The sequence below is a fragment of the Anopheles arabiensis genome, chromosome 3 (genome assembly GCF_016920715.1).
Source record: "Anopheles arabiensis isolate DONGOLA chromosome 3, AaraD3, whole genome shotgun sequence".
NCBI lineage: Eukaryota > Metazoa > Arthropoda > Insecta > Diptera > Culicidae > Anopheles > Anopheles arabiensis.
In genome coordinates, this window is record NC_053518.1 from 36,113,553 (window position 1) to 36,133,218 (window position 19,666).

Here is a 19,666-nt window from a genome sequence, read left to right on the forward strand (position 1 = left end):
GACCGTTGCATGGGACGCTTTAAAGTTCGCAACGCAACAAACTGTTGATACGAATCGGTTATGACGTAGAAACGAAGAGGGAAAGAGGGAAAAAATGAAGCAAAATAAACGTTTCTAATACAATGGATTGGAACAGTTTTTGGAGACTAATCGACCAGCCCGTCCTCTGGTCGCGTCTCTGAATCGAACGAGTTGAGAGCGACTGGGAACAGGCAGGTTGTTGATACCGTAGCAGGCAATAATCGCTGTTCCGTGTCCTTACCCATCGAGGGGATGCAGCTTGGCGCTCGTGCGGGAAGGAAAAAATAAATTACCACCACTTTAGCTAAAACGTGCAGGGTGCGTGTGCCGGCTATTTCCGTCCGTTCCGATCGATCCAGCGCTCCAGTGTGCTCCAATCGGCTTCAAAGCTTCGGAGGTTGGTCCATTCTGGTACGCGCTCCAGTGCGTTGTGAACCATGAAGGATGTAGCCGCTGGATAAAGTCTGGAATAGAGAGAGAGAGAGTGAGAGAGAGAGAGAGAACGAGAGCGTCAATCAATAGGCACCCTGCGGGTCCCTTTTCTAGTCGCAAACACATACACACACAGACACAGACAGCGTGAGACCAGACTCTCCGGGGAACACGCGGGCAACAACACCGTCTGGCACCGTTCTGGGGCGAGGACATGAAAAACAGGGAGAAACCAATGATGAATTCTAAGCCGTACAGCGAACTAATCGCCCGTGACGGCACGCAGTCGACCGTCATGCTGTGCATATCCGGTCACCTCGAAAACACTGCCCCTATTCTCCCGCCGCATCCGTGAAACGGCCGGCAGGTATTTCCCTCGCCACGGTAATTGATATGCCCGAAGGATGCACTTGCACCGTTCGATTGTAATGGAAATTAATCCCTCTCCACGTTCGCGTTGGGTCTTGCAACTCTAAGGGAGGTGGTGGAGTGGGGTGAGGTGGTGTTGCTGTAGCTGCGCTAGATGGCGCTATTTTAAGCGGGAAGAGCGCGCCCTCTGCAGGCAAACCACTCGAAGCTACGTTTAGTCCTCTCTTGCTCTCTTTGGAGTTGGAATTGGAGGAGCGTTTTTTACCGTCGTGTGTTGATTGCCCCCTCCATCCCCTTGCCGATCGAGTGGCCCAATATTCGGACGTGCCACACGACGGGTCACGTAGGTGTGGTTCATTATGATTTACAATTACCATTGCACCTCCAGCTCCGCTTCCCCCACGCCAAACCTCCGTAAAGCTGGCAAACTTCAAATTGCACCTTTCGCTCGGGGCCCACGAGCGAAGGAAATTAATCCAGGAATATGGTGTCGGACAAAGAATGGCTGGCAATTTCCGGATGGTCGAGAACCTGATGGCGGAAGGTCATCGAGCGAGCACACACACACACACGTACGTTCGTTTCTTGGCCCCTGCCACCTCGGAGCCCGGAATATTTAAATGCTACCTGGCAAATGAACTCGGACACGATCTGCTTTCGGTGCTGGTTCGGTTAGGTGAAGACACAAGAACAAAAAAAAACAATGGCGGCACTCTCTCACAGCCATTATTTGACCAAATGAGTGAACCGCAACGGACCGATTAAAGGAATGCATACAGCCTTCGAAAGCGACAAATGAGAGGGCAACGGTGATGGTGTGTGTGTGTGTGACCCAATGGCCCCTGTGGGTTTCCGTCTCCTGCAAGCATTACGTTCGAACCGGTGTGTGACCCCGAAAGCGCATTATTCCCTACTAATAGCACTCCCTTTTAATGGAGGGGCTGTATTTTTCGTCTGCTTCTTCTTGTAGATGTGCCTTTTCCGCTCGCTACTGCTGCAAACTGGTATTTAATTCGCTGCTTGGTTCAATTCGCCGCTTTTTTGTTGTTGCGGGAATTCTCTCATCGCGAGCGTCCTGACGCTGTACCGAGAAGTGGTTCTTTGGGCACAATTCTGGCAAGATCTATTCAGGTCGCCAGTGGCTTCCGATTTCATGCAAAATGGTAAATATTTGATGTCGAATGGTTTGCTGGTGTTCATGGAATTAAAAGCGAAATAAATAGAGCCGAAGTTGAAATTATGTGCCCACAACGCTTGGGCCAGCAATGGGAGTAACAAAATTGAGGGAAAAACGTGCTAAATGCTCAATGCTTACTGAGGAACGAATCGTGCTGATGTTTCTCGGGTACATGAATTGAGCATTTCGCTGGGAATCTGTTGCAATTTCGAGGAATCCGTTGATAAGTGGAACAATGGGAAGCATAAAATGACGAGAAGCTGTCCGGATTTTAAAATGGCGCTTTTATGTGTTACTTTCAAGGTAGTGTCGCGAGAGTGGTTACTATGGTGTTAAAAGCATTAGTTTTAGGAATGACAATTAGCATTAGGGCGTAAAAACGGCACTTCGATCGTACGTAAGTGACGTTTGTAATGAAAATTGCATACTTTTAGGGGGGGTTTAAAATGATTAAATCGAGCACTTCTGATCACCAACTTCTTTTTAGTTGTTTTGTTCATTAACTAATTACACAGCAGCTTTTGCAGAAATATTTTGCTAGTAAAAGGTGCTGTCAATTAACGAGATGCAAATAAACTCTCTCTCTCTCTCTATCTTTCTGTTTCAATATCCGGTCATACGACTTGGCGGCAGCCAATCGAACAATCAAACAATGCTGCCAGCTATTCCGGCGATTGTATTTATTTTACAGTGCAACCTCCTGTTTTCAACATTTTTTTGTGTGTTGTACTCTACACGCCACACAAACATACACACATAACGCACATACGAAACAGTTCTAATTGGTACGTTACAACTTTGCCCTTTCGACTGGCAACTGACTAACGAAATTGGCAGCAAAAAAAAGGATGGAGGAAAGCAACAACAAATAAAATAAAATACAAAAAACTCTCATATCCTCACCATCAGTGTTTACAGTTGTAGTTGGTTTTTTGTTGTTGTTGTTGCTATTTCTTTTATTTTATTGTCGATCATTTTAATCAACCCGTGAGCGACAATGAACGATGGACAACTCTGCGAGACCAATCACAATTACCGGCCTCGAAAAAACCCGATCATCCCTCATCCATCCACATCCGCTTGGTTCGTATAACTCTATCTGTACGTGTGTCTGTGTGTCTGTGTGTGTAAGTGCAAATGGTCACTATTCGGCTTCCGTTCCCATTGGCATCGGCCGATGGCCCGGGAATTCGATTTTGTGCCACAGCACAGAATCATACACATGGTCGAGTTCGCATAATGAGTAAATTTTCAATTCATGAAAATAATGAAATAATGATTTAATGCGCACCGTACACATAATCAAGCTTTTGTCCATCCATCTCCCTGCTGGATGCTGTATCGGATGGTGCTGGGGATGTAAAAAGGCACCCGCCGGAGTTGTTCGTTTTTTTGTTGCTATTGTTGTTGCTGATGTTGTCCAACAATCAGCTTTCGAGAACGTGTAGCTTCTGTGTCCGTTGTTGAATCATCCCGTAATTTTTTGCCCCATTTTTTCGTGACGGCGCTTCATCGATGTGTGTAGCAGCTTCACTCTACAAATGGCTGATTATTGGTTGTCCGGATCGGATGTATTTTTTGTTTTGTTCGTTGTGCATATTTTTTTTTTCTCTCGATTGTACTTGATTGTACCACATCCCTGCTGTGAGCCCCTTTGCTCTGCAGTGTATTATTGCAATCATGCACTTGCGTGCAATTGATTTCGCATGTGCATGTAAATTAGTTTTGGATTAAAATATAATTTCATCCATAAATTGATGAAAAATCGTCCCAAACCGCACCGACACGAGGTCAGCAAGGGTTTTGTCGGTGAGAAGCAAAAAAAAAGCTCCAAATTTATGTGAGCGGTTAGCCTGTGCATGCTTTTGTTCTTTTTTTTGCACATGATCTTTTCCAGAGTTCCAGAGTTTTAAATGTTAGAACGCCTCGCACGATTGGTTGCAGTTTCAATGATATTTATTGCAGCCTGGCCACGTCTTGGCAGGGATGGAACTCCTCCGCTGTTTGTATGTTGACCTTGCTGAAGCTCTTTGCTCTTCGTTTGTGTATGGGTGTGTGTATGTGAGTTTGTGTATGTCTGCGGTGAGTAAAGGGGCTTGAGGAAACCAATATTTACTACCGATTTAACTGCCCTTGCACCTTGCATATCGACCCGAAACTCACCGCCAGTGTGCAGATGCGGTGGGGAAATAATCGATACCTTTATGAGCTGGCATTGAACCAGAACCCAACAGGCCGAGTATGGCTGATGGGAAGTATTGAAGGAAAATCTTGGGTTTCATCGAGCTTCTAGGTAGACATGCCAGGATACATCACACCATGATAGGCCTCTACCATAATGGATAGAGCGATGGGAGGATGAAACAAGCAAACAAACTGACACCGACAACACCAGCGTGTATCGTATAACGAACTGGGAAGAAATTGTTCAAGTGCAATGTTTTAATTAACAGGCTTCTATTTTGCTATCGTCTATCTCCAACGTATGATGCATACTTTGCAAGCAGTTGAGTGTGATCATATGACGTGAAAAAATGCTTCAATTATCAGAAAACAGATATGTTTTAAAACATATTCCATACAATGTGCTCTTTATGGGATACAATTGGAATTTCATTTTGTTTTATTTTGAGAAATCTCCTTAGAATGTTTCTAAAATGCTTCTGTTAGGGCATTTTTTTATCATTTTCATCGACTTGCATTCTCCACATCGTTTGCTTAAACGGATGCAGCCCTCAGTTTAACACAATTTTACGGCAATTAGTCAAGCTGCATGACAAAACGCCACAATGCATGCAATCCGCAGTACCGTTTTTACTTTTTAATTGTGTAGCTAATTGCCCTCCCTACTGTTGACAATCTGCACTATAATTCACGTCAAAATAGTTTTGCATGTTATTTATGAGACATCAGCGTTGGGTTGTGTAGTTTGTACACTGAGTGACTTGAATTCTACGATGAGTGTAATACGCCTAAAGGTATGCAAATGATATCATTACCTATTTGGTAACTATAAGTGCTGCAATTCACTGTTGTTTGTTTTAAATTGAATTCAATCAAGAATTTAACTTGTAGTAAAGTCTATACTATAAGCACAAATATTTAAAAAAAAACTGAGAAAATACACGTGTGTCTGCGTAAGCTTAACTATCAATTGTTTCCCACCCGACAACAAACTATCACTTTCGGCAAACAATAAAGCGCATGGAAATCTTTAATTAAAAAACTAAACAACATACATAACCCATTCGAGTTAGAGAAGCTCTCGCTTTTTGCAATGTAAATATTCCCCAACATGCTTGTAGTTCGCCAATTTTATGTAATCTACAACCGCTGCTACCAAAGACTTTACACTCCGGTGCACTGCTGCGTTCCACTCCGCACACCGATCACTACCACACATATATGCGAAGTCGGTTATTCTCGTATCTCGTTGGTGATGCGCTTGCTCGCTGCCTCTATTGTCAAATGTCGTTATGAATAAATTTGCTACCACCGCCAGCTACCACCCACTGTCACCGGATTGGCGATGCAGTTTGGTGCGGTCGGTGCTGGAGCGCGTGGCGGTTTTAATAAAAGTGTTTCCCATATCACCACCACTTCATTTCGCCGCCGTCCGCCAAATGCAGCAAATGTGACGGCTTAACCGCGACAACATTCCATCAGCGCAACCATTTTGTGCTCGGGTTTGCAATGTAAGGGAAGCTTGGCTCGGCAAGCACCATTGCCTGCAAGCTGCACGCTTCAAGTGCAGGACCATTCTTTGGCAGCGACACTGCAACTGCCGAACCATTTGTAGACGACACCAGCCAGCGATCCATCCACCCCAATCCATTCGCAGAGTCGGAATGAAATTGTGAACACACACACACGGCGTATCTTGTTAGCTGCATCCCTGCTGTACGCCCAATTGCTGACGTCATTTGGCAGCGGCTCGGGCTCGCTCTTTTGCTCGCATACGGCGCCGTTGCGATTGGGCTTTTCCGACTGCTACAGTTTTGCAGCAGCTTCACTCCAGTCGTTGCAAACGGGAGCAATTGAAGGGATGCAAACACAAAACAGAACGAACGATGTAACCAGTCCCAAAACTAACCGCATCCATCTTGATACTATTCTCTATCCGCAGGTAACCTGGACAGTCGTCAGTAGTGCAGCAAGTGACAAAAACGTCAGCCACCCCATTAAAGGTCCGTAGCCGTGGCAATGGTCCGCTCTGCTCCAACCGTCGGTCGGTGAGGAAATGGAGCGAACGCTGCCTCGGTTCCGGTGGGATATGTTGACGCGCCGAATCATCATCACCATCATCAGCCAGCACCAGCATCGACATCATCGCCACCGACGTCATTAAATTGAGCATCGACCGGATTCATCACCCGCATCGCACACTGCCACACAAGGCCGGGGCAACAGATTGGGTCCGGCAAGGTTGTGCGTCAGATCGCCCACAGGAGCTTGTCGCACAGATTGTGTCGCAAGCGGCAAAACAACAGCCTAAAAAAGATCCACACTCACCCGTCCAACGGGACACAGCGTGCGTTTCGAGGAAAAGACAGGCAGAGCAAAGGAGAAAGCGAGAAAGAGCGCTGCGAGCCATCCCAACCAGCGTGACCCAAAGATAGCATCAGGCAGAAGCGTTAGGGATACAAAAAAACAACAAAAAAGAAAACATGAAAACCGACGGTTTCGTACGCGTGCTGTGGTGGAAATTGGTGCTAATTATAAATTTAATAGATGGAAAATCGATGCACGAAAAGGACAAACACGGTAAGTCAACAGGCAGTATTGCACCATATTACCATTTTGTTGTAGATTTTTTGTTGCCTGTGGTGCCTCTAGAATCTTGTCCCGATGGTGTTCAGCCTGGACAGGCAAATGTGTTTCCCTTCCCAGAATCGTTATCTTGTTTGAAGCGCTGATTTAACGCCGGGACAGCATAATGCGTTGCGTTAAATTTTAATAACCCCAGCGTGGGAAAATTACAACAAATCGGGTCCGGCCTGGCTGTGCGGCGCTATTATACTCCATAATTGCGTTACACTGTTGGTTATTGTTTACATGGTTTAGTACAAAACAGGTATTTTAGGAACAAAGCAGGTTTAGCTGCCTTCGGGTTTGTTTTAACAAAAAACGCCTAGAGGTATGCAATTAGCTTGCCAGTGTAGCCGTTACGAGCTGGGTGTAAGCTTATTTTAAAGCAAAATGAGCAAACTACTGTATATGAACAACATAATGGTTTATAATAGAGACTTTAGATCATTTTAAATTTAAAAAATACACACAAAGAACCCCAAGTTCATGGAGGAATTGTAAACAAATTCAAGGATTGCACAACACAAAACCCAAACTCTCATGGAAAGCAAGAAGCGGAAATCATTGCCGACACTGTCGGAAGTGTCATCAAGCCACTATGATTCATGAGACTTTCTACTTTACCTTTTGGTATATATATAATTATGGGATGCGTTACCCCAGCTAAGCTCCTCGATCACCACATGTAAACCTAAACTTCAATGCGTATCAACCGGGGCGATGCAAGCCACGCGAGGTGCAGAGCGTAGCGAATGTCAGGATCTCGTTCTCTTTTGGTGAATAAACGCTCGACGAACAACACGAATATAATTGGCGCAGCCGTTCGGAACCAACCAGTGAATGCTAAGTGGTGATTGTTTTTTTAAATAAAAATAGTAGTGATTGGTGTTAAGTGGTAGTAGCTGAGTAAAAAAGGCTACGTTTGGAATCCGCCTACGGCATCCGCGATATTTTGGAGAATCCGTCGCGTGAGTTGTGATCCCCCTTGACCTCTCACGAAAACCACGTGTTCCTGGTACACGCTTCCCAGCACGACCTTCGTAAGTACTAACTCTTACTAGTATTTGTAAGAATAAAGTACAGCTACGACAGAGGCACCGACCCTTGAGCAATTGTTTTTTCTTACCGCTCTATTTCAAATAAAAAAAAGAGTGTATAGTGTTTGTGTGCGCGTTTGTGTGTTACATGTGGGAGGCTAGAAACAGTTATTCTGATTCCGAAACGGATTCGATATCTTCCGAATCAAGTAAAACCAATACCATTGAACTGTCTTTAGATTCTTTGACCCTGCGTGAGGTTAGCATGGAACAAATTTGCGAGCAATTGTCTGCCATGGAAGGTTACCTGCAAAACCTAGCAGAACGTCAAGGCTCGTTGGAGGCTGCGATAAGCGAAAGGAACAACAGAGAGCAATGCCCTGATGAGTCAAAGAGATACCACATGTGCACGCGCACACTAGTCGAGCGAATTTTTTTACTATTCCCGATCCAATAAAAGAGCTGCCGTCTTTCGATGGTAATAGAAAACAATTAATGGGATGGATTGCTAAAGTCGAAACGACTTTAAATGTTTTTAGAGCAATTGTTCCCGTTGATATTTTCAACTTGTACGAAATTGCGGTTAGTAACAAAATCATAGGTAGGGCAAACGATGTATTATGCCAACAAGGCAGCCCACATGATTTCGAAACCGTAAAAAGCATACTATTAAAAGCTTTCGGTGAAAAGGTTTCTGCATTTTCAACCTACAAAAGCCAGTTATGGCAATTGAAACTGTCGACTAATATGTCAATCCATAAATATTATTCTATTCACAACGATTTGGTAGATAAAATAAAAATCATTGCTAAGCAAAATCCAATTTATCGAAACAATTGGGAAGCTATTAACTGTTTCATAAACGAGGATGCTTTAGCCGCTTTTATAGCCGGGCTAAGTGAAGAATATTATGGTCACGTACAAGCTGCACAACCGAAAGATGTGGAAGAGGTATATAACTTTTTGTGCATGTTAAAAACAAAGAAAGACTTTGGGAAAGTCATAGAGAAAAACGACAAACCAACTAATAATACTTATAAATTAACATCCAATCAGCGTTACGAGAAACCCCATACAGAAAAAAAACAATCCTATCATGCAAGTAAGGTCGTTCATGACGAACCAATGGACACTACTACAACCAGAAGCAAGCTAACGCAAAGGTCCGTCAACAATCACGAAACTTATGAAAGTGAAACTGATGAAAATTTTTGGTCTGCTTCGGAACCGAGATCTGCGGAATAACAAAAGGCAATCACAACTTTCTACCCTATTTGAAACTATACCATAGTTCGAATAATCAGTCTTTGAATATTCTTGTAGACTCAGGAGCTAACAAAAACCTGTTGAGGCCAGGCATTCTCAAAACCGTTCAAAAATGCCCCAACACTAGAAGCAAAAACATGTATGGTGAGGCTGAAGTGCACACGAAAGGACGTGAGTTCCTGTTAGGAAAACATCTACCATCTATTGAGTTTTATGAAAACAAATTTCACCCGTTTTTCGATGGGTTAATTGGTACCGAAACGCTTTCCTCTCTTAATGCGGTTTTAAACTACAAAGAAGGAACACTTACACTTCTGAATCAAAGCATTCGCTACCACAAATATCATATAGAACCTGGGTCAAAAGAGTATCAAATCTTAAATACCCTAATCAATAATAATTGCTCTTTTTTGAAAGATTCATTGAGAATCGATCACCTAAATAGTGAAGAACAAATGTTCTTCACTCTATGTTGTTGGACGTAATTGAAAAACATAAAGGAATAATACCAAAAGAAAATGAAAGTCTTTCGGCAACAACAGAAGTTAAGCATAAAATAGTAACAACAACCAATAGACCAATTTACACTAAAACCTACAGGTATCCCCATGTCCATAAAACAATAGTAAAACAAAAAATACAGGAAATGCTTCAAAACGGTATTATCACACATTCTAAGTCTCCATGGAATGCCCCTATATGGGTAGTCCCTAAAAAGGAAGATTCGATGGGAAAAGAAAACTTTCGAATCGTAATAGATTATAGAAAATTAAACGACATTACTATAGATGATAGATACCCAATCCCACAAGTGGAAGACATCCTCGATAATCTTGGTTGTGCCGAGTATTTTTCAACATTAGATCTGAAGAGCGGATTCCATCAAATAGAAATGGACCCAGAATCACAAGAAAAAACTGCATTTAGTACCGAATCTGGTCATTATGAGTTTTTACGAATGCCATTCGGGTTAAAAAATGCACCTTCAACGTTTCAAAGAGTAATGAACTCGATTCTCGGGGATCTGATAGGGAAAACATGCTACGTATACCTCGATGATGTGATAGTATTTGGCAGTAACTTAAAAAATCACATTTCAAATCTCCATCTCGTATTAGAGAAGCTCGGAAAGGCAAACTTAAAAATCCAAATCCATAAATGTGATTTTTTAAAAAGAGATTGCGAATTCCTTGGTCATATCGTTACCAGAAATGGCATTAAGCCACATCCTAACAAAATCACCGAAATAATTAACTGGAAATTGCCAACGAACGAAAAACAAATCAAGCAATACTTAGGATTACTTGGGTATTATCGGAAATTTATTAAAGATTTCGCTAAAATCACACGGCCAATGACAAAATATTTGAAACAAAACATCAAGTTAAATATTTCCGATCCCGAGTACATAGAATCATTTGAAAAATCTAAATTAATTCTCACCATGGATCCTGTATTGATTTATCCTGACTTTTCAAAACCATTTGTATTGACAACTGATGCATCAAATTATGCTCTAGGCGCAGTCTTATCTCAAATCCATAATTTAAAAGATCACCCGGTAGCATTCGCATCAAGAACACTTAACCACGCTGAAGTCAATTATTCAACTACAGAAAAAGAGGCTCTTGCCATTATCTGGGCAGTCGAAAAATTTAAACCATACTTGTTTGGCCGTAAATTTAAATTGGTAACCGATCACAAGCCTCTAATTTTCATTAAAGACAGTTCAAAAAATCCCAAAATAATACGCTGGCGCCTTGCATTAGAAAATTACGACTACGATGTCGAATATAAAACAGGTAAAACCAATTTGGTCGCTGACGCCCTTAGCAGAAAACTTGAGACAAATAATAATGAAATCGATTCTTCTACCGAAATCGAATCAACTACCCCTAATCCTTCTGATACAGATACAGTACATTCTGCTAAAAGCTCGCAAGATTTTTTTATTCACTTCACAGAGCGACCAATAAACTACTTTAGAAATCAAATAATATTTAAAGTTACACAACCAGAAGGGATTATTCAAGACGTACCGTTCCCCAATCAAAAACGTATAACAATTTCAAAAAGCTCTTATAGCCCCAGCGATATAGAATCATTCATTAGAAAATTCCACGATGGCAAACAAAGCGCAATACACGCCCCAGAAACATTGTTCAATACTATCCAAAACGCATGTAGAAAATATTCAGTAGAAACGCTTTCACATTTTGTTATCGCTCAAAACATTGTAGAAAATGTAGCAACAGACGAGGATCAATACGCATTAATTAAGCGAGAGCATGATCGTGCGCACAGAGGAGCTCAAGAGATAGAAAATCAACTGAAAAGATCATATTATTTCCCAAGATTGATGCAAAAAATTCGTAAATACATTAATATGTGTAAAATCTGTGCAAAACACAAATACGAAAGACGCCCTTACAACATAAAAATCTCTGCCAGACCAATAACAGAAGCTCCACTAGAAAGGGTACACATGGATATCTTTGGCATGGATAAAAACTATTTCCTATCTTTTGTGTGCGCATTTACAAAACACTTACAGCTAATCAAGATAGAATCAAGAAATACCGTAGATATTCAAAGTGGTCTAGCACAATACATTTCGACCTTTGGAACTCCCAAGAAACTCATATGCGATCATGAATGTTCTTTTAGAAGCTTACAATTACAAGGATATTTGGAACAATTGGGAATAGAATTAGAATTCGCGTCATGTTCTGAGTCTAATGGCCAGGTGGAAAAAACCCACAGCACAATCATTGAGGTTTTTAATACTAACAAACACAAATTCCCTGAGCTAAAAACAGTAGAAATGACACAAATCGCTGTATCCTTGTACAATAATAGTGTACATTCTTCTACTGGATACAAACCCAATGAAATTCTATTCAACCAATCAAATGAAATGGAGTTATGGATAAAGCGATAGCAATTTTTATTGTTGTAATGATCCGAACACAAGTACCTCTGATTTGCAACTGACCCGCCGTTTGTGTGTTAGGATCAGCCGCGCACGCATCTAATGATGTTCACATCCACTATCACAATCCTAATGTGTCACTCGACGAGGATGGTAACTGTGACTGTGTGGATGGCGTACATGTATGCGTGCAATCTTACAGTGCACCGACGTGAAGAACGTAGGCAATTCCCCAGCCAAGGGCAGGTGTGCCTCATGTACATATCTTCTCGGGGGGGTAGCGGAGTGTCGTCCTCGACACTATGATCGTCGTTATGGGGAGGATACCATTGAATTAGATTTAGTTGTGCTTTATCGCTTTAACACAAAATATTAAAAAAAAAATTTTTTTTCGTAAACGTTATAATGTTTCATATTCTTAAACCTATTGTTAGTAATTGAATGGAATTCAATAGAGATGTTAAGTTAGTTATGTTTCCTTTTCACTTTAGCCTTATGAATCTTTTTCCCTTGATCGTTTATAAACGTTACTTTTCTATCTTCTAATATTTTACATTCTTTATATCTTTCTTGATGCTTAAGATTATTCCTATTTCGAGTGTATACAATTTCTCCTTGTTCCAATTTTATTGGATCTTCTCTGTTGCTGTTTTTTTTAGTTAATTCTTTTTCTTTCCTGCTAATCATGTTTTGCCGATATTCTGCATACATTTGCTCTTTTAACCGAATCATTTCAGTAATGTCTGTTGGAACAGGGCTTGTACTCTTAAACCCTCGAAATAATTCATTTGGTGTTAATTTTGTTTCCGAATGTATTGAGTCATTGTAAATAGAAATAGCTAAATTCATTTTTGTGGTCTCCGAAAAATCCTTAGTGGTTTCCTTATTGGACAAAATATTGTGAAGCTCTCTTAATGTTCTGTGAACTATCTCAACTGTACCATTTGATGAAGACTGAGCTACGCTGGTATGATGGTACTGTATGTGATTTTCTTCAAGAAAAGATTTTAATAAGGATGAAGTAAATGCAGCCTCTTGATCCAATATTAATAACTCTGGTTTTCCTACTAATGCCATAAATGTAGACATACCTTTTATAATATGTACAGTATTGCGAGTTCGGATAGGTATTGCTATAGCAAGTCTAGAAAAACGGTCACAGAAGGTGAGGTAGTGTTTATCTTTGATGATAAAGATATCTGTATGCACGATTTCTAGAGGCTTTGAAGGTGTGTCCGTTAATTCAAATTTGATTTTATACGGGTGTCTGTCGTATTTCGATTTCTGACATAAACGACAAACTTTAATGTACTGAGATACTTTTTGTTTTAAATTTGGGAAAAAATATGTTCTTTTTATGTGGTTTACTGACTCGAGAATTCCTCGGTGGCTTGAATCGTGATAAGATTGTATTATTTGATCCTGCTCCGAGTCATCAGGAACATCTATTAGTAGTGATTGTGTATACAAAATTTTAAGCGATTTTGCTCTTGCATAATATTTTTTATAAAGTTCTTGTAGCGAGCAAAGAATATCTGTATTACAATAAATACCATTTATGCATTTAGGACTTGTAAACTCTTTCAGGATATTTAGCAAAACTGGTTGCGTGAAATCTGTTTTTTCGATAATAGTCCTGTTATAGTTTGGAAACAATGTGAGAAACTCTTGACTTTCGGAATTTGTTTTTCTTAGGATTATCTGATTTCTGAATTCGTTTAACGGCTTCTCAGTACTTTGTATGTAATCGTTATCATCGGAATCTGCTGAATGCTGTGTCATTGTACTTTCTGATAAATTTATATTTGATTCTGGATTAATTCTTGATAGTGAATCAGCATTGTTATTTAATATTCCTTTTTTATATTTAATATCAAATTCAAATTCCTCCAATTCAAGTTTCCAACGTAACAGTTTTCGATTTAAATCGTTTTTTTGTCGAAGCCAAAGCAACGGTTTATGATCCGTTCGAATTTCAAATTTAGTGCCATATACGTAAGGCCTAAAATGTTTGATGGCAAAGATGATGGCTAAAAGCTCTTTTTCTGTTGCGGAATATCTGCATTCGGTGTCATTTAGAGTCCGAGAAGCGTACGCAATTGGATGTTCTTTTCCGTCCTCAAATTTTTGAGAAATAACAGCACCCAACGCATAATCGCTTGCATCTGTTTCCACTATAAATTTTTTGGTAAAATCTGGGTATTTCAGTATTGGATCAGTTATTAACAACTGTTTGCATTCATTGAAACAATTTAGATAATTTTCATCAATTACTATTTTGGAATCCTTTTTTAAGCAATTAGTTAATGGTTTAGTAAGTTTTGCGAAATCTCTAATAAATTTACGATAGTAGCCTAAAATTCCAAGAAAGGCTTTTATTTGCGTGGTAGTTTTAGGTATTGGCCAGTTCAATATTTTATCTATTTTTACTGGGTTAGGCTTAATTCCTTCTTCAGTTACAATGTGACCCAAAAACTCACATTCTTTCCTAAGGAACTCACATTTGTTAATTTCTATTTTTAAATTAGCAGTTGTTAATCTAGAAAGTACTTTATTTAAATTTTCTAAGTGCTGTTGAAGAGAACTGCCGAAAACAATGATATCATCTAAGTACACTAAACAGCACGTACCAATTAATTCGTTAAGAATGGCGTTCATTGCCCTCTGAAACGTAGATGGAGCGTTTTTAAGCCCAAAAGGCATGCGAATGAATTCGAAGTGACCTTTATCAGTATTGAATGCAGTTTTCGGTCTATCTTTTTCTTCGACTTCGATTTGATGAAATCCCGACTTGAGGTCTAACGTAGTAAAGTAAACACTACGACCAAGCTTATCTAAAATCTCCTCAATGTTCGGGATGGGGAATTTATCGCTGATCGTCTTCTCGTTCAATTTGCGATAATCAACTACGATTCTCCATCTCTTTTTACCAGTACAATCAGGTTTTTTTGGCACAACCCAAATTGGTGATGTCCACGGTGACAAAGAATGCTGAATTATACCGTCCACAAGCATTTCGTTAATTTGTTTATCTACCTCTGCTTTGTGTATGTGAGGGTATCTGTACGATTTACTATGGACCGGAATTTCATCTGTAGTATCTATTCTGTGTTTTACGTTGCTAGTACATGAAAGTTTATGACCCGTTGTGTGTATAACGGAGATATGTTTGTGCAATATTTTTAATAAATCGGTCTTTTCTTCAGAATTTAAATGATCAATTCTAATAATTTTTTCTAGATCCGAATCTGACATTGTTTCTGAAAATATTTCCATGTTATTAACCTCAACAGTTGCTTCCACTGCTAAAGTAGTAGCTGGTTTGGTCCAATAAAATTCAGCTTTTTGTCCAAAATTACTAGCAAGAGCTGTGATGTATCCATTTTCAGCTTCATACAAACCAGAAGGTATGACCACATCACTAATCCTAATATCTCTTGGCAAAAATACGCTTCCATTGTATTGGGCAACAGGAACTTTAATATGCCTTACAGTGTGTGCGTGAACTGTCTGCTTATCGCGACCCATTTTTCGGATACACAAATCTATCGTTGTATTGGGGAAGATCAGCTTGTTGTTTTTGCAATCTAGAATTGCTTCTAATTTTGATAAGCTTTCGTACCCTAATATGCCATCAAAATAATCATGGAATTTATAAAGGTAGAATTTTGTGTCTGTATCAAAAATATTACAAGTGAATTTTTTGTTCGTCTTGTGCTTGCCAATGGTGTTTGTTATTGTAACTGTGTTACATTTATGGATTGTAGAATCACTCACCATTTCAGGTGAAATGAAATTTTTATTGGACCCGCTGTCAACTAAAATTTTAGCAATTTTATTTCCTATTTGTAATGAAACGTAAGGCAAACCATTTATAGCATTTACCTCGGATCTAATTGCACGGAAGCCATTTGAAAATTTGCCGACTCTAACTCGTTCTCTTCGTTATCGCAATCACTATCACCGTCCTCAGCAGTGTGTGCGAATATTTTATCGCGTGATCGCATTGACTGATCGATCTCCATTGGTATGGGTTTTTGCTTGTGCGAAAAAGTATTCTTTACACTACCACTGCTAGGATGATTGGAATTACCCGTTTTCGGAACAAAAGGTGTAGGTTTGCTCTTATTGAACGCATTAGAATTTTCAGTTATTTTTTTCGTTTGTTCTGAATTCTGGAACTTGCACAAAAACGAGTAGGCTGTTTCTAAATCTTCTGGTTTCGCAGCTTGCACATATCCAAAGTATTGCTTACTGAGCCCCTTTATGAATGCTGCCAAACACTCCTGGTCTATAAAATCGTTAATCGCTTGCCAACTGTTGCGATACAAATCTTTTTGTTTCGCTAACGCTTTCATATTATGTGCAATCTCTTTTGTTCGCTTATAGTACACATGTATGGATTCATCCATCTTCATGGTCCAAAGCTGCGTTTGATAAGTAGCCATGTCTCTCTTGTCGCCAAACGAATTTGTCAAAATTTCGACAATCTCTTCAAATGTGGTCGGATTGCCGTTAACACAAAGAGTGTCGCGTGCCTTGCCTTCTATTTTATTTATTACGGCCTGAACATACATTTCGTAAACTTGCACGGAGACGATTGGTTTAAACATATTTAATATTTTTTGCGCAGTGGCAATCCATGATATTAAATGTTTCTTATTACCATCAAACGTTGGGATGGTTTTCAAAGGATCTGGTATCCTAAACATATCATTTTGGAATCTAACCGAAGGTTCGGTAGGAACAAAACTATTGTGTTGTTGTTGCTGCTGCTGCAGTATTTGAGAAAGTTCGTCATTTTGTTCTTGAAGCACGGTTAAACGTTCTTCCATGGCTGCAAAATTCCCTATGAGAGTTTGCAAATCGACTTGGTTCATTTTTCTATCACACGAAAGAGCTTTCACTTTTGGCAAAGGATTAAATCTAGGCATAAGCGTTTAACAAAACAGCTTACCTCAAATGGGAAATAGGTACGGTGCCAATTCTCTGGATTAAAATCCGCTAAGTGTTTTGTTTTTTTTTTCTATTTACCTGGGTACCACCACAAATCGTCCACGTATCGGGAGATGGTAAAAACCGGATGATGCCACAAAATAAACGGCAGGACACTGCACTAATCACTTCAAGTGAAGAAGAAAAAAAACGCACTTAGGAATGGCCCGAACGGCTGCGCCAGTTATGGATAAAGCGATAGCAATTTTTATTGTTGTAATGATCCGAACACAAGTACCTCTGATTTGCAACTGACCCGCCGTTAGTGTGTTAGGATCAGCCGCGCACGCATCTAATGATGTTCACATCCACTATCACAATCCTAATGTGTCACTCGACGAGGATGGTAACTGTGACTGTGTGGATGGCGTACATGTATGCGTGCAATCTTACAGTGCACCGACGTGAAGAACGTAGGCAATTCCCCAGCCAAGGGCAGGTGTGCCTCATGTACATATCTATGGATCGCAGAAAGGTTGTTGAAATTTCTCAGAAAATTTTCAGTAAAGTAATAAGCAATCTGAAAAAAACGAAACAAAGAATGGAAAAGAATAACGAAACTAAAGAAACCCCCCCAACAATACAAGAGGGTGAAGAAACATACATAAAAAAAGGAGTTCGAAAAAAACTAGACCAAAGGTTCCATGCAACAACTTGCCTTAAGAATAATGACAAAAGCATCAAAATAGGTAGAAACGTTAAAAGAAGCAAAAATAAACTAAGAAGAACACGAAAATAACAAAATGCAGAGCTTGAAAAAACAGATGAATGCGTTTTATAAGAAGGGGTATTGCGTCTAGAAATAAATAGGGTTTAGCGAATTTTATAATTAGGAAGGATAAGCTAAGACAATTTTATAAGCTAAGATAAGCTAAGACAATATTTAGATATTGTATAAATCATAAGTAGGGTATGCGGTCATTATAATTAGATAGGTAAAAATCATAACATTTGTAAAAAGCGGAAACAACGGTACGATGCGTAAGACGTGACACCACTGAGCCAACACTATCCCGTTCATGGAGAACCGGATGCAAGTCGTAAAATAGATCCATGCAACCGCATTCGATTGCTGCTCTCCACGGCCTAGAACAAAACAGCCTCGCCGACAACGTTACGATCGAGGACGCTCGTCTTTTTTTCCCCGGAGGAATTATGGGATGCGTTACCCCAGCTAAGCTCCTCGATCACCACATGTAAACCTAAACTTCAATGCGTATCAACCGGGGCGATGCAAGCCACGCGAGGTGCAGAGCGTAGCGAATGTCAGGATCTCGTTCTCTTTTGGTGAATAAACGCTCGACGAACAACACGAATATAATTATATGTTTGTGTGTGTGTGCTCTGTCAGCTTAAGAACGCGCTTAATACCACTCCAAAAATAAAAGAAAAAACAGACGGCTCATTTTCATTCAACGCCTTCACTCCTTTTTTTTGTCCATTTGTGAAAACAGTTGAACTTTAGCAAATGTGCTATGAAAAGTGCGCACTGAACAGGCCAGCGTTCACACAGGTACCGCCGACCAGCTATTTACCACTTAATTGGTGTGAAGGCGAAGGCTGCTACAAAGAGGTGCCTTCAGATGCCACCCCGTGAACCGGTCCAAAGTGGCCCCACTGACGCGCTCGGGTTTTGTCATTTTTACGCCGGCCCGCACGTCGGCAAGAAGGTCAGAAAAATCAGCCCCACCCTGCCACACGACACCTGCCTGCTGCACCTGCCGCAAACCATTGCACGCCACTTTGCCAATGATTATGAGATTATGCTCTTCAGAAAATGTCTTTTCAAGTGGCACCAGGCAAAAACACAATACCGATGGCGATGGTTTTGTGTGTGTGTGTTGCTGTGCTGTTCCCCAAGTGTTCGTCTCACCATCCATCCCACCGAACTCTTGCTCGAACTCTTCATGACTCCGGCAACGTGCGAGCGAAGCCCACGAACTCCAACCCGAGACCCCACCCCTCCCCCATGTTGGATACTCTGCACACCATAAAGTTGGTAAAATTAATGAACTCCTTGATGAGCTGAGTTCTTGAAGGTTTTGGATGCCCTCGGTGTGTATCCATTACACGTTGGAGCCACATCACCTGGTGCCAGCGTTCGGTGGGGGAGGTGGGTTTGGTTATGCTGGCCACCCCGTTGAAACTGGCATGGTTTTACGTCCAGCAATGCTGCGCTCCGTTTGCGAAAAGTGAAACTTTCCAACAATGGCCCCCGTCGGTTGGTTTGGTTTGCTGCTACCTAATTCAGCTAAGAGCATCCAGCTACGCTCTTCGGCTGTCCTCAACCCCACAACTGCGTGCTACAATACTTTAGCTGACGGTATGCGAGCAGGAGCACTGTTTTGTGACGACAGTCAACCAACCTGCGCCCCGAGAGCGCTCCGAGAGTGAGAGATCAGCAAGTTTTTGACCCCCGGGATGGATGGGAGCTCCGACGTCAAGAAGGCTCCGACCGCTTTGTGCCGCCTTTGTGTGACAGTGGTGGTGGCAACACATAACATTAAAACTAAATAAAGAATGCCTACCGTGGTTTTTTTTGAGTTTTTTTTTCTTTTTCTGTGTCGACAAGAGGGCGGAAGATGGATAGAAAACTTGTCCACACAGTTCGTGCTGTCTTACACCTTG

At 40.8% G+C, this 19,666-nt stretch overlaps 1 protein-coding gene across 2 annotated transcripts in view; it reads left to right on the forward strand.

The window, feature by feature from the left end:
* LOC120901926 (nephrin-like) overlaps positions 1 to 19,666 on the forward strand; it is a 95,276-nt gene that overhangs the window by 13,286 nt on the left and 62,324 nt on the right. For both annotated transcript variants that reach the window (XM_040310290.1, XM_040310291.1), the window contains one exon: positions 6,126 to 6,763. In XM_040310290.1, coding sequence (XP_040166224.1) covers positions 6,667 to 6,763 — 97 coding nt within the window. In that variant the 5' untranslated portion in view covers positions 6,126 to 6,666. The remainder of the gene's footprint in view (positions 1 to 6,125; positions 6,764 to 19,666) is intronic.